The sequence below is a fragment of the Vulpes lagopus genome, chromosome 4 (assembly GCF_018345385.1).
Source record: "Vulpes lagopus strain Blue_001 chromosome 4, ASM1834538v1, whole genome shotgun sequence".
NCBI classification, from domain to species: domain Eukaryota; kingdom Metazoa; phylum Chordata; class Mammalia; order Carnivora; family Canidae; genus Vulpes; species Vulpes lagopus.
In genome coordinates, this window is record NC_054827.1 from 140,481,215 (window position 1) to 140,508,801 (window position 27,587).

Sequence of the window (27,587 nt, forward strand, 5' to 3'; positions counted from 1 at the left end):
CCAATAAAAGTTACCTGCATGGAAATAATATAAAGCTTTCAAAAATAAGGTTTCTGAAAAACTGCTCTTTCAATTGCTCTGGTTTGAAGAAAAAAAAAAAAAGGGAAGAAAGAAAATGCCCAGCATGTGTTTATATCATGTTTAAAGTTCACTAGTTTTATTGTTATATGTCTGTGGCAATTAGCAGCCATTTTACCTTTGTCCAATACATAGTGTAAATCAAGGTTTTCTAAGTCCAGTTAAACCATTTTCATCAAAAAAAAAAAAAAAAAAAACACCATTTTCATCATCGAAAAGAGGAAAAAAATTTACGTATTTCAATTCACAGTGTATCTTAAAAGATGGGTTTGATTTAAAACTCCAAATCATTACCTTTGGAAAAGTCTTTGAGTTGTTTCATGTAAATACACAAACAGCCAAATTCTAACTCCTAACCACTACGCTCATCTCTTATCTTAAAATCGAGATGTGTTACTTCCCGATATTACAAAAGCAATGGTGAGAACAATGTCTAATCAATTATATTTACAACTAAGACAGAATCTTTCTGGTTTCTGACAAAGTGAAAAGGTGTTACCAAACCTCTGCTATGTTTTTAGTTTCTGGAGCTGCTCTTCAACTAACAGTGGCATGGCCCAAGATCATCTCAAAAGGTCTGAGCAGGTGTGTTAAGCTAACGAAGTCTCTTGGAGAGGCAGAGAATCGCCTTTCCTCTTTCCTTTATTTGGTTTTGTTTCAGAGCCTTTTCTTTTTCATGAAAGTTATCGTCTTTCTATCCATGCTGGAAAAAAAAAAAAAAAGGACAGGAACTGAATGCCTTTCTTCTCGTATGGCTGCTGTGTTAGTTAGGAACATAGCAAATGATTCCAAATTCTGAGGAGATGTTCCCTAATTATAACCAGCAAATTAAAATGAACAACTCAGTTTTCCTATGTCATTGTACACTGGCCTTTGGCTAAGACTGTTTGGGTGAGGTGACAACTGTATGAAGTTTTTAGGAGACTTAAGTGATAGGAAAATGTAGTACTAAGAGGAAAACAAAGGGGGGGATCTAAGGAAATACATTGATTTGTGCGTGTGTACACACAGGCATGTGTATGTGAAATGGAGAAGACAAAGATAAACAGGAAGGTAGATAGATTTTTGCATATTTATATATTTCTTTAAATACAAATATATGTATACATACACATTGTGGTAGGCAGACTAACCAGGTCTAAGTCTAGGAATCTGTGAGTACTTCAGGTTAATGGCAAGAGGAGGATTAAAATAGCAGATCACTTGACTTTAAGATGGGGAGATTATCCTGGATTATCCAGATGAACCCAATGTAATAATAATAGTGTCTTTTAAAGTGGAAGAAAAATGCAGAGGAAGAATTAAAGGATGACAGCCTTAGAAGTATTTGGCAACATTGCTTTGAAGATGGAGGAAGGGGCCCTTGGCGGAAGAATGTGGGGAGTGGCCTCTAGCAGCTGGAAAAGGCAAGAAAAAGGCTTCTACCTTAGGGTTTCCAAAAGGCATACAACTTTGCTGATACTTTGATTTTAGCCCAGTGAGATCCATTTTGGGCTTCTGAACTCCAGGACTGTAAGATAATACATTTCTTTTGTTTTAAGACATTAAGTTTGTAGTAAAATCTGTTAAAGCAGCAATACTAAATTGGACATACGCATATGTACACTTGCCTCATTGTTTACTCATTCTTTTGTGATTAAGGATAAACACTGAATTGATGTTGACCAACACAGATCACCCATAAAAGCCACAAACATAATTTAAAATTTTCTTGTAGCAAATTAAAAAAAAAATAAGGGGAAATAAGTAAGATTAATACTAATGTGTTTTATTCAACCCAATATATCCAAAATATTATTATATCAATATGTAATCATGATTGGATTATTAATGAGATATTTTACATTCTTTTTATTTCTACTAGGTGTTTTGAATCTGAAATGTGTGTTATATTCATATCACATCTGAATTTGAACTGGCCACATTATCAATTGCTCAGTTGTCAAAATTGGCTAATAGCTGCTGTATTGGACAGCACAGATCTATATAGAGAGATGTTTTAGCTTTCTGAAGCCAATTTTGGTGATGGTTTTGAATATATCAATATAATTAAAACTACAATTTTAATAATGTATCTGTTATTAATAAAAGATAGTGACTTTTTATATGTTTCAAAGTGCATGCACTTTGACTTTTGTCCAAACATTGACAAAATGCTAACAGGACCATCTCAAGCTATGAATTATTTTCAAATAACTAAGTAGGAATTTATGGTATGCATTTAGGTGAGCATGCTGGAAAGCAGATCTTTGAGTTTCATTCAAATTTGTTTTTTTATCACTTATCTTTTCCAATTTGAATTTCTGTTTACCTACTCTAGTTTCACTCTTAAAAGCTAGAAATCACATTTTTGTGGCACAAAATAAACTAAAATAAGATGAACTTGCTTCTTTATATCTACTTCTGAATGGCCGTTTACTCATATCACAGCCTTGCTGCCACAGAGCTGTCATGGGTCATGGTGTCTATTCAGAGAGACGAAGGCAAAATACCCAGAGTACTCCAGGTGAAAACAAAGATACTTCATCCTCTCCCATGGCTGCTAATTCCACAGATTCCGAATCTTATAATGTGGGATAATTTACATAAAGACAAAATGCATAGTTTATTCTTAGTGAGACTTTAGACATTTTACAAAAAAAAATAGTAATTATAGATTATGAGAATTGATAATCCTTCTGAGGAATTTTATTTCAATGGAAGCAGGTATGAGGATTTTCCCCATTTTGCTTGTTTTTCTAAATAGTGCTGATACTTCTACCAGCATTTTATTTTATTTTTTTATTTTATTTTATTTTATTTTATTATTTTATTTTTTAAGATTTTATTTATTTATTCATGAGAGACACACACAGAGAGAGAGAGGTGCAGATACAGGCAGAGGGAGAAGCAGGCTCCCCCGAGGGAACCGGATGTGGGACTCCCGGACCCCAGGATCAGGCCCTGAACTGAAGGTAGTCGCTCAACCCCTGAGCCACTCAGGCGTCCCTCTACCAGCATTTTAAATAATTCTACAAATAAATAAATAAATAAATAAATAAATAAATAAATAATTCTACTAGTATTTGAAAATATCAGCCAGGCAATGCAATCTTTTTCACTGCCTATGTATACATTCTATCCAAATAACTAGCAGCCTAGCATTTTTTTTCACCTTTTCTAGTTTCCGTATTTAAAAATTTGGGGGGATGTTATAAGCTGTGAACATACACCCACACAGACACACCCTCTTCTAAACATTTGGTGGGCAGTACAGCTGGTTTTTTACTTCAAGTTTATCCTAATCTTTTATTTAATTTGCAATGAACTAAATCTTCCAACCTTAGACTTTTTTTTCTAAGCATCATCACTATTTGACAAAACCCTTAAATCGAAGGTGCTCTTCAAAACTCTTAAAATATTTTCTTTTCTGTAAACATATATTAAAATAAACTCCTACATGGGTTTTTGGTTTGGTTTGGTTTAGTTTTCTTGGACCTGGCTTTAATTTGCTTTTCTTATAAAGCTGTAATAATATCTAAGCATGTATCTGATCCCCAAATACGGACATGCTGTTTTTTGACAATCGTCTAATACATGTGTTAGGAACAGGTTTACCCTATAATTAAGAAAGTATTACACTTTATGAATGAGGTCATTCATCATCATTATCAGTCTCCATAGTATTTCGCTATTTTGATGCTTCTCTATATATTTCTCTATATATTTTAATTCAGTCTAGATTATGGATTCATTGGACACTGAGCACCACAACTCACTTTGGAAATGCAAAACATCACAACCTGATTTCGAAGTATATGAACACCTTATTTCTTAGATTTACTTAAAAAAATGTCAAGTAGTTTCTATCCATGGGAAATGTGGAAACTCGGGTCAGAAGAAGCATATGCTGGCCTGTATCTCAGCTCCCCCATCTTTACACACAGAGGAAGTGAGCAGAAGTGAACATCTTAGAAAGCTCTGAATCGCTGTTGGACACCCGGGGATTGTTTGTTCAAAAAGGAGTGAGACAATTGCCCTCACTGGGCATTGACATTAATGACAGTAGTTAGAGGAGTGGGAATGAAGTACATATTATATGTGTTTTAGGGTTAGTCATTTTTTCTTTTTTCTGTTCCAGTGGAAATGGTCACATCCTTTCCTTTCAGCTGATGTGACTTGTAAGATCACAGTTTGAAGCCCTCTCATATCACAAGGACTGTTCCCTAAGTTTGGCTATAATAAAGAAATTGGTCCCATCTGAAAGCCAACGGGGTACATTGCTCAACAATTTTACTACTAAAAGTAAAAACTAGAAGCTCAAGAGGAAGCATCATTGTATTAAATTCATTTCTCCTTCTTCGGGACAATTCTTTAAATACTTGAAAATAGTATCATTTTCCCCAAACCGTACAAGATTGTTATACTGAAGCAGCCTTTAAGATCACCCTGTATCTTTGTGTAGGCTGTGGAGAAGGAAATGCTAAAACCTACTGGCACTGATTTTAGCTGGGTTAGGAATTTTTAGCCACCTAAAAAAATTTTCCTTTTGAGGACATGTTGTACTCATGACCCTTTATATAGCATTCAGAATGAGACCAGCTGACATGCTGACATTTACTAAATAAACACAACACTCCATGCTATTACTAGCTCATTTAATCTCCACCACAATTCTACAACGTATAAAGCATTATTATCTCTAGTGATAAAGAAATGGAGGAATTAAAAAGCATATTCACCCAAAGTCACTCAACTGGTCAGAGAACTAGAACTTGGTCCCATGTCTGACTCCAAAGCCATGGTCTTAATCCTCATACCAGAGAAATGTTAAGGACAGTTTCATGGCTAATATCAAAAAAATCCTTTATAAATTTTTTATCAAAATTCCACTAAGAGAGAAAAGTTGTAGATACATATAATTACACACTTCTACATGTATATAATCCTAATTTGAAAGATGTATTTTAATTATGTTCGCTGAAGGAGGAGATTAAACATGCAGAAACCAATATAAGTCATCTGGAATCAACAGAAGGAGCACTGAATCTCCAAAAGAATTATGACCAGTTTTATTCTTTGGGGTTGATTTCAAATTCACTAAATTTGAAACATTTAATATTTCCCTTTTAAAGTAAGATAAGAGGGATCCCTGGGTGGCGCAGCGGTTTGGCACCTGCCTTTGGCCCAGGGCGCGATCCTGGAGACCCGGGATCGAATCCCACATCGGGCTCCCGGTGCATGGAGCCTGCTTCTCCCTCTGCCTGTGTCTCTGCCTCTCTCTCTCTCTCTGTGACTATCATAAAAAAAAAAAAAAAAAAAAAAAAAAAAAAAAAATTTAAAAAAAAAAGGAAAAAAATAAAGTAAGATAAGAATGTATCTAAATCCATACGAATATGGCATCCGCCGGCCAAATGTGGCTATTTAAATTTAAAGTAAGATAGAATAAAACTTCTATTTATTTTTATTTTTTTAATATTTTATTTATTTATTCATGAGACACAGAGAGAGAGAGGCAGAGACACAGGCAGGCTCCATGCAGGAGCCCGATGTGGGACTTGATCCTGGGACTCCAGGACCACGCCCTGGGCCAAAGGCAGGTACTAAACTGCTGAGCCATCCAGGGATCCCCAGAATAAAACTTTTAAATATTAGTTCTTCAGTCATACAAGTGCTGATCCAATTGGAACAAAGAACTAAGAAAGTAATGCTTTTATCAAGGATGCTCTACCCTATGTCTCTCCCCCATGCACAGTCTCTGTCCTCCTACCCCCTCTCACAGCTACGCCCTTTGGAAGAAGATAAACTGTTTGTCATTTTCACATTATCTTTAACAGGATCCAGTCGACAAGTTGTCTGTTCAAATGAAGATAAAGGCTGGCCAAATAGGAACTGACATTAAGACTTAAGGGTGAGCACTGGGGCTCTTTTAACATCAGCCAATGGCATATTTCAGGAGACATCATTGAGAGCACATATTTCATTGGTGACTTGAGTGCTTCCAGATTACATGGGAAGAGGAAGAGTTTCAAAACAGACAGCTTTTTGAAAAGCATGACATCTGAACTGAAAGAAATACTGTGAGGTAAGAACAAGATGCAGAGATGAACAAAGCAATGAGAATTTACATCTATAAAATCTTTTTGTAAAGTGAGGTAAATAGGATGGCTTCTTTCCTTATTCTACTCAATCCCAATTTTTATTATACATGTAAAGAATTTTAGATAATTATTTTATACCCATTATGAAAACAAGAGGACGGGATTATCATACTTAACAATTTCTATAAATGAGTTATAAAGGAGTTTGCATTTTTAAAATGGGAGGTTGAGCAAGATGGTAATTTAGATTGTGAACCCATTAAGCAGGAGTAGGCTCATGTTATGCTTTGTCCCATTTTTAGGAGTTGAAAGTGGTTTCAGTGATAAAGACTGGTATCAGTGGCATCATTATTTTAAATAGCATTAATGATTTTGATAATCACAATAACATTCATCAACTCTAATAAGGGCTTTGGAGTTTGCAAGTGGTTTGCTTAAGTCTATTTAATATCTACTTAATAAGGCTTTTATGCAAGATGTTTGACTTAAATTCTTTAAAAACATTGTATAGTATATTTAAAAAATTGAAAAATAAATTTCAAAAAAAGATTTTGTGTCTATTTCAAAAGAAAAAGAAAATTGGTTATTTGGAGGTATGGGTTAGAATGTGTGAGAATTCTTTCTTTCTTTCTTTCTTTCTTTCTTTCTTTCTTTCTTTCTTTCTTTCTTTCTCTTTCTTTCTTTCTTCACATGGAAGTTAAGAATATTTATGGCAAAACCACAGCACGCTGGAAGAAATTATCTGCTATTAAGGTTTTTATGTTAAAAACATTTCTACAGTATGTTTGTGTGTGTGTGTGTGTGTGTGTATAAACATTTCCCTACTACTTTGAGGTTATCATTGTATAATTTTTCCTCCCTCATACACAAGTTGTGAATTTCCACAAGTGCGGAATAATGCCTAATGCTTGATATTTTTTAATTGACTACATTTCATGAAAATTCTATTATGATGATAAACAGAAAGAGCCAAACAACATTCAATATTTAATCCTTTATATAATTAACTTTGTTTATGATCTGTTAGCCTATTAACCTCTATCCATCAACATTAATATAATACCTGCATTGTATGTTCATATACTACATACACTATTGAGAAACAAAAAAAATCACATAGCATGTGTATGCATTCTAAAATATTTCTCTAGTCATATCTTGAAGAAAAATTTGTGATGATTACATAAGGTAATGATTGTTCCGTTATCTCTCAATCTCTCTTTTTATATTCAATCTTTTTTGTTTTTATATTGGCAAGTTGATTGGTAGTGTATTGGAAATATACAACATTTGCCTCATTCAATTATTAAGTAGTCCTCTATTTCCTTGGTCACAAATGTCTAACTCAGTGATTGAGTGGCCTCCAAAACATTGCCAGAGGGTAGGCATGAGGAGAGGTTGGAACTGACATATGTGCTGTGCATTGCCTGTATAAGTACTGCCCATTCTTTTAGTACCTGCAGTTCCTTGGAATGGTGCGGCACCTGGAAAAGGTTAATGAGCATAGAGACTTTCAGGCATAATGCAAATTACAGACAGACACTACACAGACATCGATATACAGACAAGCAACATGCACGCTGCAGGCACACTACAGGTGGCAGATATTACTGCAGCTCTAGCATTGGCATATCTTACAGAAAAATATATTATCTATTTTTTTTCCACCTTAGTGAGATACCATTTTCAAGTACTATTTTTAAAAGAGGGAGAAAATTGTTTTTCAACAGTTTTTAGGTATCCTAGTATATATTTAGCTTGCATTGCAACCAGATATTTATATTACCCTTTTTGTTACAAGTCATTAGAAATCTCCTCAACTTTATTAAATAGATAAATAGATCAATCAATCAATCAATCAATCCTAGTTCGTTTTTTCTAAAATAATTCTTTTTAAAGAAAGCCTGATTCATTTCCATCCAAAAAGTATTGAATGCACATTTCAGGCACATTGTCTCCACTATTTTAGATAAACATCTTTACTGCTAAAAATAAATCATGATCTAAATCATCTGCAATAAATATTTTAAATAGATGCAAACTCTCTGAGTTATTAAAAAGTAAATGAGGACTTTTTGATGAAATCAAATTTAAAGAAAAAATCAAGTTGTCAAGTTTTCTAAAAATCCTAAATTACTTGCCTTCAAAATTGCATTCATTGCTCTATGAGAATCATCAAGCATTAATGTACATGCATTAATACTACCATCATTGCAGAGGGCCTGCAGAGAAAGAGTTCTTCCATTCCCAGTTTCATTTTTTAAACAATATCTTGCTATTTTTGTAGCACTCAACACTAATACAGAAGTAATCAAATTAGAATTAGAGATTCATGTTGCAAACTTCAATTTGTATTGCTACAACATCAAAGTAAAAATATTTGCATATCAAAAAGTAAAAGAGGTGGGATTTAAGTTAATTTAGGGTCTTAAACGAAATTAAGTAGGCCTTGATGGTAAATTAAATGATAAATAGTTCACAAATATCAAAATTAAATATATTTATATTTTAAAAAAAATCTCAAGGCCTATGTACTAAATGCTAATGAAAAATGAATATCAGAAAAAGAATGGAATATGACAGTGCATATGGAAAATGTTGGGTTTCTCATATTCTGAGAATTGTTTAAATTTAATTCAGACTATAGTGTTTACAGCTATTTATAACCGAGAGTATGTAGGTGATAACTCAGAGTATGTAGGTGATAATTCTATATCTATCTATCTATTTTCTATCTAGCGCATAGTATTTGGAGCCTAATTATTCTCAATATTTCACCATGTGGGGACATATAATGGCTTTGAAATACTTGTGGGGATAAACATGCCAAATTAATGTGATTTCCAAAAAAAGGATTCCTCCTTTTATCACAGAGATTTTCATGAAATTTCCATCTGCTTGTCACAATGACTAAGGTTTTCATATTCCCTACTTGTGTGGTAATTCATATGGCCAAATTGGGAGAAACACAAAATTTTTATGAATGGATATTTTTGTGCAGTTCATGTCTATGTGCTTTCTAAGGAATAACATGTTTTCAAAGCTGCAAATCTGTCCTTTAAAATAATTCACATTCATGCTTTCTTTTAGCTCAGTCTCATCTTGACAGTGATTTAGTGAATGACCATCACTTGTAATATAATGCCTTCCCTAGAAATTAAATATTCCTTAATGTATCTAGGGGGCATTATGCTCTTTCTTCCCTGGCATACACTCCTAAATTACCCTAATATGTATGAGAAGCATTTTCTAGGTCATTAGTAAATAACTGTGCACTGATATTTTACTTTGTTGTTTCATATTCTAATATTTAAACTAAAACATATTCCTATGGTACTACTTTGAGATATATCTAAAAAATAAAATAACTAGATGTATTCAGATATATTTTATTTTTTAATATTATCTGTGTATTTGGAAAAGAAAGAAAATGCTATTTTATGAGCCATTCTCGTGGTTTTAAACTATGTAACATATAATTTGAGAAATGCTAATGACAAAATTTCCCAGAGATACTATAAATAGTATCCATAACATTTTATAGCTACTAAATGAGGTTCATGGAGCTAATTTGACATCTATAATTGGAAACATTTGAGGTACTAGCCAGGTGTTCTTACAGAAAAGAAATATCAGAAATAAGTAAACAAGAAAAAGAAAGGATTTTCAAGTGGAAACTTGGGACAAAATAGATACAGTTTATCACCTTCTTCTAACTTCCAGTTTTCAAGTGCTCTGTAAGTTATTAAATAATATTCAGATGGATAAGAGGGCAAAATAATGAGTATTACTTTCACTTATTAATGAAATAATATTATCCTTTGATTAAGTTTTGTTACTATTGCTGTTGTTTTTTGTTTGTTTGCTTGCTTTTCCCAGTGAGTTGGAAAAGGGGAAGATATGGGGGTTTGGCAGAACATTAATTAGTTTTCTCCATGACAAAATCAGAAAGGAATGGACTGAAGGAGTCAATCTCTCTAATCTACAACCTATGAGACTAATTTCCATGTAGGTGTGAAATATCACGACGTATTGTGGAATTTTAAGCCCAAAGACAAAGATATTCTCAAATGCATTCTGACTATATTAGAATAATTTTAAATTTTAGATAATAAAAATTAAATTGTTCAAGGATCACCTTTGTCATTGCTCAACCATTTCTTCATAATGATATAAAATTATTTATTTGTTTGTTTTTTGACAGGAGGCAAGTGAGTAAGGATTGTCTATACATTTCTCACAGCTTTTGATTTGATTTTAATATAACAGTGATATTTGTTTGCATGCTTTACCTAAGACCCTCATGGCTACCAGCCATTTTTATGGGAGATAATAATAATTCTATTCTCAGGAATATGAAGACAATTGTTTAAAAAAAGACCAAAATTGACCTTTTGGGAAGACAGGACAGAGATATGCATATTAATGTAATCAGTAGCTGTCACTTAGAAGACAAGGAAAAATCCACTGCAGGCCAAACAAAACTGAAACTTAGATGTCTACAACTCAATAGAAATTATTAATAATAGAAGGGAAATTTCAGCTTTTAAAGAACTCAATATATGAATTAAATTTTCCTTGTTTTTAGAAAGATTAAAAATACCCATCTCAAATCTCTTGACTATTCCAAGCAGAAATTATGAAGTTTTTCAAGATGATTCTCACATAAGACTAAGCTTTGGTTTAAAAGGTTACAATAATTAGTACATTCTTGGATGATGAAGTTTTGCATTGAAAACCATTGTAGTTTATCACAGGATAGAAAAATGGTAGTACATTCATTGGTTATTTAAAAAACTAAATAGACTAGAAGAAATAAAAATAAGATGACAAGGTAATGGACTATTTAAGATTAGATAGCTCAAACTTTCCTTTTGCAAAGGAAATGAAAGCCATAATAGTTAATGCTTTGCTCAGGGCCACACATCCTACAGCAGAGCCAGGAATCAATCACAGTTTTACTAATTCCAAGAATAGGGAATTATGCTTATTTTGATACGAGAATCAGTAAGCTGAAGGAAAATCAACTGAGAATGGGTGATGGTCTATTCTGTGGTAGGAACTATGGTACAATGCATTTCCAAGAAATAGAAGATTCAAGACCAAATCTAGAGTTCCTAATCCAGTACATGTTGTTACAACAGCAGGGGTAGGAAAACACTCCAATGGCAAAGATTCTTAGATGTTTATAGGAGAGAAATGAAGGCCAACCTTTAACCACTTCAGAGATTTTTCTGTTTCAGTGTAGTCTGTAGTTACAACACCAGACTCTACATTAAAACTAACTTCTGCATATTGATCCCTTCCCCTCAGCTCAACTTTACCTCCCTCAGAGTCATGCAGTTCTTTTGTGTATTTTATATACTATTATCAATTAATGTATTTGAACTTAGGGTGTGTTTTACTGATTCCCTTAATCCTCGAGCTCTGTAAACAATGAACATAATTATTTTCTTCAAGTCCAACAATCTCAGCACCATAGATACTAGTGCAAGATCATTACTTGCTACCGTAAGAAGCCTCTGTATAGGCAGTCTCATGAATTTATTACAGAGCAAGTGGAATACTTTTTGTTAAATCCACGCAAAGACTTTCTTCCACTCAGTGGTGTGGGGCACCATGACAGCACTGAATATCAACAGACAAACGGAAATATACTGTTACAATGCTATTATTAGTATTTATAACAGCTCTAGTGCTCTTGATAAATGAAGCCACATTAATTAGTTTCAAGATCTTATTCTCACTTTGGCATATCCACTAGCACTTCTGAACATGCAATTAAAATATTTCAAAATGTCACTTATGTTTCCATTCTACAAGAAATGCATACTGATTATGGCCACTTGATTGGACTAGGTCAGATATATACATTTAGAAGTAAAAATACGTTAACAGTTTAGTGGTTAAGAAATCTCACCTACATTGCTTGCAATAAAAAAAAAAGAAACTGATGAGAAATAAAACTATCGATGATCATCCAAATGTACAATGACAATATTTTTCTGAATAGAAAATGTTTCCTGTTATGCAATTTGTCTAAAGGTTTCATCCTGGTAAGTTTGCTTTCCTTTTATTTTGGAAAATGTAAAATCAGTGAGGAGTTTTGACGACAATCAGTGACAATGGACAGTTTTTGACATTCCATAAGTTAAATTACCTCTTTAGGAGACAAACAGTATAGTTGATTTGAAGGTTTGATGGTAGCCCATGTACTGGCTTTAGAATTATCACTGACCCTTAAATATTTGGAGATTATTTTTCATCTTTGTCCAGTGAATACCAAACATATCTTAGTTCATAGAAAGCATAGTTTAAAATAAAACTGTTACTTTTTTTCCCTTTTCCATTGAAAATAAAACTAAATTATAGATTAGACAGATGAAGAGAGAGATGAAAATATACATGCATGCATACAGATATCTGTGTGTCTATAAGAACTGTTGTAATCTTTTTTTTCTAAGTTATCTGGCCAGTGTAAGTCCAACTTGACTTCTTGGGTAGAAGTAGTCAGAAATGAAAGTAAAGCTACAAAAGGGGCACCTGCAGCTACCTTCCTGATCCTAGCAAGAGGCAAAAGATGTCTGGATTAAGTGTAGAGGCAGGAATGTTCTAGGTGCTTATCAGGATTAGACTCAAGTGTTTGTCCAATCCTGGAGTTGTGAAAGACTGGAGAAGAGGTGACAGTAGGGGAAGAGCAGGTGAGGGGAAGTTACTGTTAAATGTGAGTGAGGTCAGTAAAGTTGCTGGAAAAAAAAACACAACCCAGAAATGCCGACACCCTCCATGGCATCTTACACATTACGTAGAGCATGTCTTACACATTAGGCAAAGGATTAGGAGCCATTTTGCTAATTAATTTGAAGAGGAGAACATTTGAAAAGCAATTCTGGAATTAGAAGTCTGAGTAGTAATGAGAGCTTCCACAGGAAGATCAAATCAAACCTCAGGGTCAGGCCTGAATGGGACCAGGGTTCTGCCTCAGCTGGATGAGAAAGTACCAAACACCCTCCTAACAGGAAACACCAGAGCGTTCGTGGACCCACCAGGAAAAGTGACATGAAGGAGACATATGAGCAGAAATGGGGAGAGAAGTTGGAGGTGGGGAGCTTGCTGGAAAAGCTTGTGAAGATTTCTAAGGAGAGGTGTTCATGAAAGGGAGGAAAGTGGAGAATGACTCGACCTGCCTCTCCAATTTTTCCTCCGCACACTCCCCTTTGCTCTGATGCCCCTGCATTTCTCTGTTTGTGCACCAGCAATAGAAAGAGAACAGAGCCTGGCCCACAAAGGTGAATGCTACTCTAAAGTGCAAAAGATATGAATTCTGACTATCTCTATGCTGGGTATAAAATGAATGAGAGTTAACATTTAAAAAAAAGAAAACCTCAGTGACATAGAGCACAAAGCATTTTCCATATCAGATCGGCATTGGCATCAGAAGTCTTCACAGAAAGGATCAAGGTTAAGAAGGGTGAAGACTGAATCCTTTATTATTCTTGGATGCTGTATTATAATACATAAACTGATATATTCTATTAATTTAAAAGAGGATCTTTGAGGAGCTTGTACTTTATTCAGTGATAGAAGACGGGCTTTTTATTGTCTAAAATTGATTTGATTTCTAATAAAATATTTGCTTCAACCTTGGGCAGCAAGGCAGCAGATAGTTCAATGTGAGACAGTAATATTATGAAAAATTGTGGTACTTTTTCATGCAGCTCAAAGCCTCCCATGTTATCCATCAAATTCATTTCCCTTGTAACTAAATCTGTCATAAATCTAGGCATCCAAAAATGAAATATGTTTCCTAACAATAATCTACTGTCAATAAACTTAATAAAGCCTTCAAATGATACACCACTTTCGGGGGGTTTTAAAATGCTTCTCAAATAAATTATTGATCTTGGAAGTTGAAGATGATAGTAATAATAATCTACAAATAGGAAGATGAGGTACGGGGAGGATTAATTTGTTCTAGCCATTGGAATTCTACTTTTCTTTTAATTTTTCGTAATTATAAACAAACAAAATCATAGGTAAATGCACATTCTCTTAGAATTTTTATTTAGTCTACACAAAATTAACCAAAATTGATTCCATTTTTAAACAAAATTAAGAATTGTTGAAAAACTTGAAGTAAATTTTAGGAATGAAAAAAAAAGCAGTTTTAACTACAATTATGAATTTTTCCCCCTCACTCAACAATGAATGAATCGACTTGTATCTGGGTGACTATGGTACCCCATTCTTTTCTTTACAAGCCTTGTGTTTTTTCTCTTCAGAATCCATTGAAGAAAATACAATATTAATATTGAAATTAGGAATAAATCTTAATGTTCATGTTTGGCTTCTTTTACATCTGTCACTATCTATTGCCTAGACTAAATTTTGTGAGGCATGGAAAGAAATCCCATGTTTGTCCCTAGTAGCTAAATATATTCTTCTCAGGGAAAAAAAAAAAAAGAAGAGTAAAAAACTATGCGTTATATGCATTATAAAATCTCAGTTTTAATAATGATCTTGTGAGTTTCAGATTAGCATGTTTGAATTATTAGTCTGATACTTAGGAAAATATGTATTTTGTTACCATAAGGCTCTAGTGTAAATAGTCATGTTGAATACTTTTAACCTACTGTTATTTTACGTGAGGCTCATAAAGTGTTAAGTGAATATTAACATCCCATATTATCTTAAAGCCAGATGCATCTTTAGCCTCTATATGAGGAAACAAAGAAATCAGAAGGACCCTTATTTTTAAAAACAAGTAACACTATTGATCTAATAGTCCAAACACAGGAGGTACAGTTGTTACAACTGTTAACATCACTGTGGCAACAATTATCTTTTATAGCAATGTTCCAACATGTTCTCAGGGTGGGGGCCATTATGCCATATCAGGGTATAGGAAAATGAACATCATCGGACTGAGGGTTGTGACTAAAAACTTGCTAGAGGGTAACAGGAGAAGCAGTTTGTGTGGAAAGAACATTCACTACTGAAAAGCGTGGTCCAACACGTACTAAAGAACATAATTCATTGTGTGCATGCTTATGATCAGATACTGGGAGAGATACAAAGGTAATAAAATAGTACCTGACTTCGAGGGCCTTTCCATCTAATTGGACACGAAGTGAGGAGGAGGCAAAAATATTAGGCAATGAGACTAAAATCAAGGCTGGAACTCCAGATCATATGATACTGCCTGCCATACGGTATGTGCCAGGAGAGTATTGTTTGAGAGTGAACAAAGTCTATGGTAAGATTTGGAACAGAACACATTTTTCTATTATCTAAATAGAAATTTATATTTTGTATTTTGATTACGTTAAAATACAAAACTCAAACCATTTTTGACCTCTGATTGTGATAGCCAACCAGCACTGAAGTTTGTGACATTGGTCTTCTCATGATCAATTCTCATTTTTAACATTTTCTTATTTGGCAATAGTATTAAACAAATTATCAGTCAAAGATTCAGCTTTCAGGTCAAGCCAACATACTTTTTAAGGGATCCTTCATTCCATCTATTTGATGATGCACTGATCTTTCCTCATCCATAAAAACTAAAGAGTCCCAAATATTAAACATAATTTGTTTTGTGGTTTTGCTTAATAATGAAATCATTTTAATTAATATCTGGAGATATTTTCTCTTGCTATATTTAAGACTGGCTTTTCATCCCTTTATTTAATTTCCATGAAAGCTGAGTCTTTATTATTTACCAAAAAGTGAACAAAATAGCTTGAATTTTTGGCAATCATTCACATGTCATATATTAATTATTGATGTATTTTGTTACAGACATTGCTAAAGCAAAAGAAGTATATGGACATTTACTAAATGCTAGATATTATTGCATAATGTGATTGGTACTTTTAACCCTCACAACTTTGAACATGTTATTATTCCAATTTTTTTGCAGATAATGAAATCAAAGCTCAGAAAGATTAAATAACTTGCCTGCGGTCACATAGCTAAGATTTGAACATAGGTAACTTTGAACCAAATCATTTCTCACTAAATCACAGCACTTTTTTTAAATTTTTTTTTTAATTTTTATTTATTTATGATAGTCACATAGAGAGAGAGAGAGAGAGAGGCAGAGACACAGGCAGGGGGAGAAGCAGGCTCCATGCACCGGGAGCCCGATGTGGGATTCGATCCCGGGTCTCCAGGATCGTGCCCTGGGCCAAAGGCAGGCGCTAAACCACTGCACCACCCAGGGATCCCAATCACAGCACTTTTCAATACAAGAATATTTTATTTTTATTTCAAAAATTGTGTTTGCTTATTTATTTATTTATTTCACAAAGAAAGAGAGAGAGAAAGAACAAGAAGGGGGAGCAGCAGGCAGAGGGAGAAGCAGGGTCCCTGCTGAGCAGAGGGCCAGACCTGACCCAAAGCTTGATCCCAGGACACTGGGATCATGACCTGAGCTGAAGCCAGACACTTAACCAACTGAGCCACCCAGGACCCCTCAATACAAGAATATTGTCATAAATAAAAATGTTTACATTCTTCTGACAGTGCAGTTGTATCAACTGTCAAACCCAGTGCTAAGGTTCTACTATTGAGGCTTGAAATACTTCTTACCATATAATGTGGTATGGAAACAATATTTGGAAAATAATCAGGGATCTATAGACATTCATTTCATTTTACAGATGAGAAAATTCAGGCTCAGAAAGGGGAAGTCTGTTGCTCAAGGTCACAAGTATTCTGGAGGCTGAGCCAGAGTTGAAAACCAGTTCTCCTGGGTACTAATAGCTGTTGATAAATTTAAAATACAGTTTCTTATGCATTCATAGGATAAGAAAGTCAGAACCTGTGAACTCAGATTTTTCAAAGAATATCCCTACTATATATATATATATATATGAATTGGGCCATATATGTAACATTTAGTTCAGTGCAGCATTATAAATGACCTTTGGATGATGCTCATAAAATACAGCCAATCAGCAACAGAAATTCAGAGTATCCAAGAGAAATAATGAGCTAGAAATTTTTGTTTTTACATGAAGATAAGGGGCACGTGCATGTCTCCATCAGTATATGTGCAATGGTCACCACCATATTATTTAAGTACCAAATAATACACATTTCAAAATGGTTAATATGGGTCTTTAAGAGGGAAAAGACAATTGTTCAAAGTTCTTAACACATTGAAAGCATCTGATTGATAACTTGCCAGCAATACTGACAGGATCAGGGAAGGAGGAGAAAACCAGAAGTTAGGCTTCATGATAAAGAGTCACAGGCCTCCGTGAAACCTCCCTGCCTCTCACTGTAATGAGGAAAAGACAGAATGAGTAAGTGGAATCCTGAAGTGGAATTCAGATAGAGACATTCTGAGAACAACACAGTGCTGGCAGTTTTGCATTTGGTGGTATTTCTTATCTCTTATACTACTCCCATATTCCAAAGCTGGCTGAAACTCAAGTCATAATTTCCAAACACACGCACTCCACCCAGATACGGGAGGCAAGGAGAGAGAGGAAGAAGAAAAATGTTGTCTCCAGAAGAAAGTCTTCCTTTGTTAGATGAGACTGGTCCTACCCTGACTTCAAAACACCTAACTGGGGACGCTACAGATGGCAGTGGGCCAGCCAAATGACCTGGGGAACGAGGTAGGGGGACAGGAGAGAATGAGAAGAGGGGCAAAGAAGATTTAGGACAAATACAAAGGTGACAAGGAGAAAGGAACCTAGTGTTAAAGAATCTGGATGCTAGTTCTAACTTCTACAGATACAAAAACTGATCTCAGTATTGCTAGGACTTTTTTTCATATCTGTGTATATTGGAGGCTCTTAAAGGAAAATAGTGGTGCCTGCTTACTTACCAATATCATCTGTTTCATGAGGTGGAGGTCTTTAAACTTAAATTTATCCAGATAAAAGTAAAATAACCACACATTTTCATTGGCAATGAAAACTGACAAACACAGCGTGTATTTAAATAACTTGCTATTACTTATGAAACAAAATTTAATAAATTGACTTAGTTTAGCAGTTACTCAGTTTCCAGGTGAGCTATTAATGATCTTTAATGAAATAAAACAATTCTTGAAGATCAAGCTCTAGAATTGCTTTTCTCTACTTAACAATGGCTTTTGTTGTAATTCTAAGAACAAGATTAGATATTGGCTATAGGACTTTGTCAAAGGCAACCAAACATTTTCCCATGGAGTTGTATTTACTGGCTTTCCCTTAGACATTTTATATTAAAAGTAGATATCAGCCCTCCTGGAGGTGTTACAAATCAGTGTGTGATTTAAGAGATTGATTTTTGGAAATGTTAGATATTAAGCCCAGTGATATTGCTATTGCATTTGTTAACCAGGGAAATCCTAATTGCCAGGAGATGGGCACTTATGAATAAACATATTATGAGGGTCATAATTTTTTTCAAAGTAGGATAAACGCTCACCTGAGCAGGTAGGGATTGACCAAGGGTTTGAAAGACTAATGGAAATGCTGCAGGGGTGGTGGGGGTGTGTGGCCAGAGACCATAGGACTGCCTGGGAAGCACGGAAGTTCCTATCTGATTTAAATACACTCAATGACGTGTAGGATGGGGCAGCTTTAACATTTATAGACAATAAGCATTGATAAATTTTAAAATAATTGCAGTTTCAGGCAGGTCAAAGGGCATTTTTCACGATTGTGACATGAAAAGCAAATCAATTCTAAGGTGCTATCAGAGTATGAAGTGTTCAGTAGCTAAACATGAATGAATGAACGAGACAAATCGGGAAAACTAGGATCATCTTCTTCTGTAAAATACATGTAGCTTAAAAACATAAAACAAAGAAGCACAGGTAATATTATCACCTCCAAGGAATGTCTGCTGCTGATCGCGTGGACAGTTAGTAGACTTCCTGGGCTATAGAAAAACGCTGAGAGTATCAGGCGGGGGTTTGCACGAGTAAAAGTATTCTTAGACCACAATGATTCCCAACCACTACCACTACCTGTAAAGGGAGGGCCTGTATTTTTATTAGTAATCACGGAGAAAAAGGATTTGAGTGATTTTGAATATGCAGTAATTACTCATTTTTTTTTTTAGAGCATGCCAAAGGGATACGTCCTCTCTGGGAATCTTCTTCAGGGCTGTTTTATAAGCCAATCTAGGAGTGGTTTGAGGCAGTCAGTGTTTTAAGTGAACTTTAAGCCTTCTCCAGTTCCTGGTGGGAGGACACACACATACACATACCAGGGGGGAAAAGAGAGAGAAAGAGAGAGAGAGAGAGAGAGAGAGAGAGAGAGAGAGAGAGGCAGGCAGGAGTCAGGTAGGGGAGGGAGGGTGAATGAAAGGGAGAAAAACCAGAATGGATTTGAAAAGTGCTCCTTTGTCTCTCCACTTCTCCGAGGATTGTTCTGCTCCTTGAAATCTCTCTGCTGACAGTCAGGCTGGCTGACAGCTCCAAAATCAGACAGTCACAGGCTGCAGAAGTGGAGTGCAGCTGCCTCCTTGCCCTGGTGATTCTTCCTGGAGAGATAGCATCTCTGTGCTGAACTTAAGCTATTAAGAGCAAGAAAGACTGGGAGAGAAATAGAAGCCGACTAAATACAGGGACTCTTTCTTGTGTAGCTGTTACTAATTCCTTCCAGTTTCCTGTCCTCCACCTGCTTCCCACCCCAACAGCTCTGCCTCCAAAATAGCCCCCATAAAATATCATTAAAAAGGAGTGATACTCCAGCATTTTTTACAGGTTTGCTTACATTAAATGCAGCCCCACTACAGAGACTTCTGAGTGGGCCTCTCCTTTCCAAAGGAGGTTGTAAAATACTAACTCACATGCTTAATTTGCCTTGGCACTCCTGGATATTTTGGTTAATTATCAGAAATTAGCTTGAGGGAAAGATTAATCTTTTTACTTAGCCAACACACAACTGGTCGTTTCTAGTTAGGCCAGCCCCTTGACGGCTTCCACTACTTCCTAGCATGATCAAGGAAAATGGGAAGCTTACGAGGTGAAAGCATCTGTGAGCCAATTTAGTTCATTAGGTATCTAACTTTGGCTGTGAAATAAAGACAGCTCAAATTAAAAAAAAAAATCTTTCATATTTAGTGAGAAAGTATTAAGCTTTAACAGAGAATTTCTGTTTTGTTTTCCTCCCCAGCTGACCCGACGTTATATTTCTGGTGACCAGAAGAGAGGAGGCCACATTTAAAAAACAAAGAAAGAAAGGAAGAGTGCCAGGATCAGATTTCTTCCACAGACACCTGAACTTAGGACTTGGCTGGAGAAACAAGAAGGTATGTAGGAGCATTTTTTCTTCAAAGCGATTGTCCAGGACACTTGGGTTAAGTGACAGGAGTATCTGCCACAGGTTTGGACCTTCCACCCCCATAGATACTCCTTGTCATTGCTGGTAGGCTAGAGATCGAACAAGCCTTGCTTTATCTAAAAGTCAGATGGAAAAAGCAACGTTTTCCAGCAAATTTCAGGTGATATTTATTACTTTTTTTTTTTTTCTTAGAGGGAAAGTAACTCAACCTATTTGGGTAATTTTGCCAAGGCAAAATGGAGAGTTATTTTAATAGAAATTACTAAAATCTCCACCCTCAAGTACAAACTAGATACAAGGGGATATGAACTAAGCTTTAAGAAAAAGAGGGAGAAAAAGAGAGAGAGAGAGAGAAGGGGGAGGAAGAATGGGAGAGCTGACCTCCAGTACCAGAGGGGTCATGGTAAATCTTGTTCGGTGCAGTTTGTTCACACTTACATCCTTTACCCACTACCCTGCTGCCATTACCACCACCAGCCTCCCATTTAGTACATTCAATTTTTTGTCTCCCTCCTCAAGTCTCAATTATGATTTATTTTTCTTGTGGCACGCAACAAAAACAATCTGCCTAAACTTCCAATACGATAGTGTTCTCTTCAAGAACTGCAGGCAGTCCTTCATCAGGCTCAAAAGTAATCCTCTTGCTGTCCTGTGAAGGGGTCTAGGTTTTAATCGAAACACATTTATCCAAACCCATCTCCCCAAATACTACTCTCTCCAAACCAATCTGCCCCCTTGTTCTCCAATATATCAGAGCATTTCCCAAACTCCGCTTAGACTCACTCTTTGAGTCCCTTCCATTTAACCTTTCACCTATCCAACATCCTAGCCAGGCTGTTTCTGGCATTTCCCACCATCTCTCCCTACACTTGCCATCCTTTTTAATTTTTGTCTCTATCATATACTTGGTCACTTAAGAGCAGATTTACTAGGAGTTTCATTTGTGGCCAACAATATGCCCCCATATATTCTAGGGAATTTGTTGCTGGGTGTCTTATTTTCTCAATCGTGTCATCTTTTGAGAGGTCATCAAAGATTTCAACCATTTCCTCACATCTTGTAGTCACACCGAATATTGATTTCTCCTCTAGCATGTGTTCAAGAAATATTTGTAAGAATGAAACTATCTACACTAGGAGGAAATAAACACGATGGCACACAAGGTGGTGAGAGGTACATTTTAGAATTAGTTCATTTGAAGAGGAGTATGAGTTTATGCTGTCAAGTGAGTCCAACTCTGTGGGGTGGGGTGGGGTGGGGTGGAGCACAGATGAGATAGACGAGGCCTGATTGTACCTAAGTAATTATATGTCATGCTAGGTGGTATAAAGCTTTGGGTGTGGGATGATGTGGGTGAGGCCAGTGATTTTATGAGCAAAATAAGATCTGTGAAGTGTAACAGAGTTTTAGAGATAATTTGTGCTGTAGAAGGCAACTACATTAAAAATAGGCTGGGCATTATAATAGTTTGGATTAGCTCATTCTTTGTAAGAGTCATATGCTCATTGGAAGATCTGTTGAATGTGTTCCTGACTTTAAACTTTGGAAAGGACTTGAATAGGTCACACTAAACTTTATTTTCTAGATGACAGGTGGCCTCCCGATGTTTACCTCTTACAGTCACCATCTTAACTGTGGGAGAGACTTAGAATGGAAATAGCCTCGAGGGCTGGGGAAACAAACTTACACACAAAGTATTAAAAAACCAAATAAAACCAATACAAGCGTACCTTGTTTTCCTGGGTTTCTCTTTATTGCATTTCACAGGTACTGTATCTTTTACAAACTGAGGGTTTGTGGCAACTCTGCATTAAGCAAGTTTATTGGAGCCATTTTTTTCCAACAGCATTGCTCACTTCATGTCTCTGGGCACATTTTGGTAATTCTTGCAGTATTTCAAAGTTTTACATTATTATTAAAATTGTTATGGTGATCTGGGATCAATGATCTTTGATGTTACTATGATAATTTTTTGGGCACCATGAACCATGTCCATGTAAGATGGGGAAAGTAGGCAATAGATGGGTATGTTCTGACAGATAGACTGTTTCCCTATCCTCCTCCTTCTCCTCAGGCTGCGCTATTGCCCCAAGATGCAGCAATATGGAAATGAGGCCAGTTAATAAGTCTAGGATTGACTTCTAAGGATTCAAGTGAAAGGAAGATGGTCACACATCTCTCACTTTCAATCAAAAGCTAGAAATGATTAAGCTTACTAAGGGAGACTTGTCAAGGGCCAAAACAGGTTGCAAGCTAGGCCTCTTGCCCCAGTTAACCGAGTTGTGAATGCAAAGGAAGAGCTTTTAAAGGAAATTAAAAGTGCCACTCCAGTGAACACACAAATGATAAGAAAGCAAAACAGCCTTCTTGCTGATACCGAGAAAATCTGAGTGGTCTGGAGGGATCAAACCAGACACAACAGCTCCCTAAACCAAAGCCTAATCCAGAGCAAGGCCCTGACTCTCTGCAATTCTGTGAAGGCCGAGAAAGGTGAAGAAGCTGCGGAAGAAAAGTCTGAAACTAGCAGAGGTCGGTTCATGAGATTTAAGAAAAGAAGCCGTCTCTAGCATAGAAGAGGGCAAAGTGAAACAGCGGGTGCTGATATAGAAACTGCAGAAGATCTAGCCAGGATCATTCACTAAGGCGGCTGCACTAAACAGCAGATTTTCAATGTAGATGAAACAACCATCTACTGGAAGAAGATTTCATCTAGGATTTACATAGCTAGAGCAGAGAAGTTAATGCCTGGCCTCAAGACAGGCTGGCCCTCCTGTTAGGGGCTAATGCAGCCGGTGACTTTATGTTGAAGGCAATGCTCATTTACCATCCTGAAAATCTTTGAGCCCTTGAGAATGATGTTAAATCTACCGGGCCTGTGCTCCATAAATAGAACAACAAAGCCTGCTGACAACACATTTGCTTATTAGCATGGTTTACTGAATATTTTAGGCCCACTATGGAGATGTACTGCTCAGAAAAAAAAAAAAAATTAAAAAAAAGGAAAGAAAGAAAGAAAGAAAGAAAGAAAGAAAGAAAGAAAGAGAAAAGAAAAGAAAAGAAAAGAAAAGAAAAGAAAAGAAAAGAAAAGAAAAGAAAAAAAGAGAAGGAAGGAAGGAAGAAGAAAGAGAAAGAAAGAAAGAAAGAAAAAAAAGAAAAAAAGAAGAAAGAAAGAAAGAAAGAAAGAATATTTCTTTTTATTTTTTAATTTTTATTTATTTATGATAGTCACACAGAGAGAGAGGCAGAGACACAGGCAGAGGGAGAAGCAGGCTCCATGCACCAGGAGCCTGACGTGGGATTCGATCCTGAGTCTCCAGGATCGCGCCCAGGGCCAAAGGCAGGCGCCAAACCGCTGCGCCACCCAGGGATCCCGAAAGAAATAATATTTCTTTGAAAATATTACTACTCCTTGACAATGCATCTGGTCACCTATAAGCTCTAATGGAAATGGATGACATTAACATTGTTTTTGTGCCCACTAACACAAAATCCATTCTATAGCACATGGGTCTAGGAATAAATTTGAGTTCTCAGTCTTATTATTTAAGAAATACATTTTGTAGCTATAGCTGTTGCAGGCAGTGATCCCTCCAATGGATCTGGGCAAGGTAAATTGAAAAGTTTCTGGAAAGGATTCACTGTTTTAGATGCCATTAGTGACAAAACATGAGAGACTCCTAACTCTGGGAAATGAACAAGGGGTAGTAGAAGGGGAGGAAGGCAGGGAGGATGGGGTGATTGGGTGACAGGCACTGAGGGGGGCGCTTGATGGGATGAGCACTGGGTGTTATACTGTATGTTGGCAAATTGAACTCCAATAAAAAATATATATAAAAATATATTTAAAAAAAAGAAGAAAAAAGAATATTCATGATTCATGGGAGGAGATCAAAATATCAACATTAATAGAAGTTTGGGGGAAGGTGATTCCAACCCTCATGGATGACGTTGAGGAGTTCAAGACATCAGGAAGGAGCTGTAGTGGAAACAGCAGGAGAATAGGAGTGAGACGTAGGGCCTGAAGATGGGCCTGGATTGCTGTTGCCTCATGATAAAACTTGAACGGATGAGATGCTGTTGCTTATGGAGGAGCAAAGAAAGTTGCTCTGAGATAGAATCCATTGTCATTTCAGACAACAGAGGATTTAGAACATCACACAAGCTTAGTTGAGAAAGCAGGGACGGGGTTTGAGAGGACTGACTCCAGTTATGAAAAAAAATGCTGCTGGGGGTGAAATGCTATCAGAAGCATCCCGTGCTCCATGGAAATTTTTCCTAAAAGGAAGAGTCGAATGACACGACAGATTTCAGTGTTGTCTTACTTTCAGAACTGGCCACAGCCACCCCAAGCTTCAGCAGCCGCCACCCTCATCAGTCAGCAGCAGCCATCAACATCTAAGAGCCTCCAAGAACCTCCACCAGCAAAAAGGATTATGACTTGCTGAAAGCTCAACAAATGGCTAGTATTTTTTAATGATAAAGAATTTTTTAAATTGAGATATGCACATTGTTTTTAGACATAATGCTATTATGCACCGAAGAGACTATAATAGAGTATAAACATACATTTTTATGTGCCAGGAAACCAAAAAAGTTCATTCAACTTGCTTTATCGCAGGGGTTTAGAACCCCACCCACAATCTCTCAGGCATGCCTGTAAAGTTAAAAGCTATCTGTACCAAGTCAGCGAACTGACTCATATCAAAAGAAACGCTATGTTAAATTGCCTTAATAGCCCACAAGTTTTAGCAACCACAAATGAAATATTGGTATTCAGATAAAGGAAAAATTAGAACACTTTTCATTTCCATAATAAGAATTCTAACAATTACACAGAGAATTATTTTAGTTATAAAGAGATCTTTCTTTTATCCTAAAAAAGTGATATGAGAAACATGCATTATCACAGAGACTAGGGCTTCTTAGATTTTCCATAAACGTTAAGCAAATTATAAGTAAAGTCATTTCAATATTTTACTAGCCAGATGAACTTTGTAGCTTACTATTTTAATCACTATTGACTTTTAATGGGGAACTAATGGGTCATGGGGCTGCTGCCAGGCCATCATTAAAAGGAGATATTGACCTAAAATGTACCACTTACTGGGCATCTTGGTCAAAAATATTTAAAAAAACACTGACAAGGATGCTTGTTTCAGCAAAGAGAAAGAGACAGACGGAGAGAGATGGGGGGCAGGGAGGAAGAGAGAGACAGGGACAGATATTCTGATTCAAAATTCGGGGGGCCCAGGGATCTACAATATTAATGAGGTGATTCTGATGCAGATGGCCTGAGGACTACATTAAAAAAAAAAAACTGATCAAATTTACAGGAGTTACCAATAAAGCTGGAATTACTGAGTCACAATTACCTGGGATATTTTAGAGAAATAATCCTGCCTAAACTTGATTTACATAAACACACAGCAGGTGTTTATTTTCTTATTGCTTTGCTGCCAGAATTTGCAGAGTAATTGGAGCCTTGGTTTCAGTCTACTTGGGATGTTGTTTTGTTTTGTTTCCCAGATTAAGAGACCTGAATATCACCTCTGCTTGTCCTTTCTTAAGGCTTCTCTGACTATATATGCATTTAGTTCATACAAAAAAAGTTAAGAAACTCAGAAGCAAACTTTCTTTAAGAGCTATCACCCTTCAACCCACACAGTTGCACCGTCTAAATCAGCTCTAGCTGGGGATTCTTTTGAGTATTTCGAATAATGTGGATCTGATAACTTAAAAAGTAGATAATTCTATATTTGGATAACCTGAATAATCCTAATGAGGAGCATGTAATATTTCTTCCCAGGACTTCACCTACCAAACTACAGGACCACTGACCTTAGAGCTAGAAATGTCATTTGTGTTTGAACCTACTCTACATTTTACATATGAGGAACCTGAAGCTTAGGGAGATGTGATGACTTTCACTACTTCACAAAACAGTATCTAAAAACCTGGACTCTTAATACTTCATGCTACAATGACACCCTTTTATATAGTGCTCTGTAGCTATAGGAAATATAATAAATCCCTCCTCCACTTGACAAATCTAGTTAATGGTTAGAAATATGTTTTGTAAAGCAGTGCTGAGAGCCTGGGATACATAGAAGTAGTAAAGAAAACAATGCTTTCTCCTCAGCTTCTAAAATGCAAGGGGGGGGATGTCTAGCACTTGGGGTACCTGGGTGGCTCAGCGTTTGAGCGTCTGCCTTCAGCTCAGGTCGTGATCCTGGTGACCCGGGATCGAATCCCGCATCAGGTTCCCCACAGGGAGCCTGCTTCTCCCTCTGCCTGTGTCTCTACCTCTCTCTTGTGTCTCTCATGAATAAATAAATAAAATCTAAAAATAAATAAATAAATAAAAAAGTCTGGTACTTAAAAGGTATCATTCAACTCATGGGAAGTATTATTTGTGCCAGGAAAAAAGCGAAACTACCACTTTGTCACACTTCTGTGCTGCATAATTTACAGTAAAATGCCTGGGGCGTAATAAATCTATTTCCAAATTGTTATTTTTAAAAACCCTATTTATACAACACTTACTATGTGCCAGGTACTGCATGAAAGACATGTGTGCGACTCAGGAGCAGGGAAAGCGCAGACTCTGTGGTCTGACCACCCGGGGTGAAAATATTTGGCAGGTGAAGGAGGCAAAGTGAATAGGCCTACAATAAAACCACATATTTCAGAGTTTTTAGCTACAGGTATTTCTTCTGCCTGTCTCTGTCTCTCCCCTCTCCTACTCTGACCTTCCCACCTCTCCCATCTTTCTTCCCAAGCAGTCTTGACTTCATGAGACTCAACATAAATTCAGCAAATGCTCTTAAAGATGAGGCTTAGGAAATGGCTTGCGAATATGGACGAGCTTCTAGATCCCTGCATTTTTTCAATGTGTCAGTCTTCACTGAAGACTCTAGGTAGAGGAACCCACGCCACTTCCTTGGGGTTTGTCAACATATTTCCTAAATTGCTTTCTCCAAGTTTCCTTTGGATACTGAAGGATTCTCAGTACAGGAATTTACACTCCTCTGGGGAACCTCTGAGGGGAAAAAGTGAAACAAAACTAAACTTTCTTATCTAAGAATTGGGGGAGCTGCAGTACAGCTTCAAGGACAGAAGCACGAATGGCATGTCT

At 36.3% G+C, this 27,587-nt stretch overlaps 1 protein-coding gene across 5 annotated transcripts in view; it reads right to left on the reverse strand.

The window, feature by feature from the left end:
• PCDH7 (protocadherin 7) overlaps nt 1-27,587 on the reverse strand; it is a 413,124-nt gene that overhangs the window by 147,226 nt on the left and 238,311 nt on the right. Inside the window, exon 3 of one of the 5 annotated variants that reach the window (XM_041751750.1) lies at nt 7,616-7,642. The exons of the other annotated variants lie outside the window; for them this stretch is intronic. Coding sequence (XP_041607684.1) covers nt 7,616-7,642 — 27 coding nt within the window. The remainder of the gene's footprint in view (nt 1-7,615; nt 7,643-27,587) is intronic. 5 annotated transcript variants of the gene reach the window in all.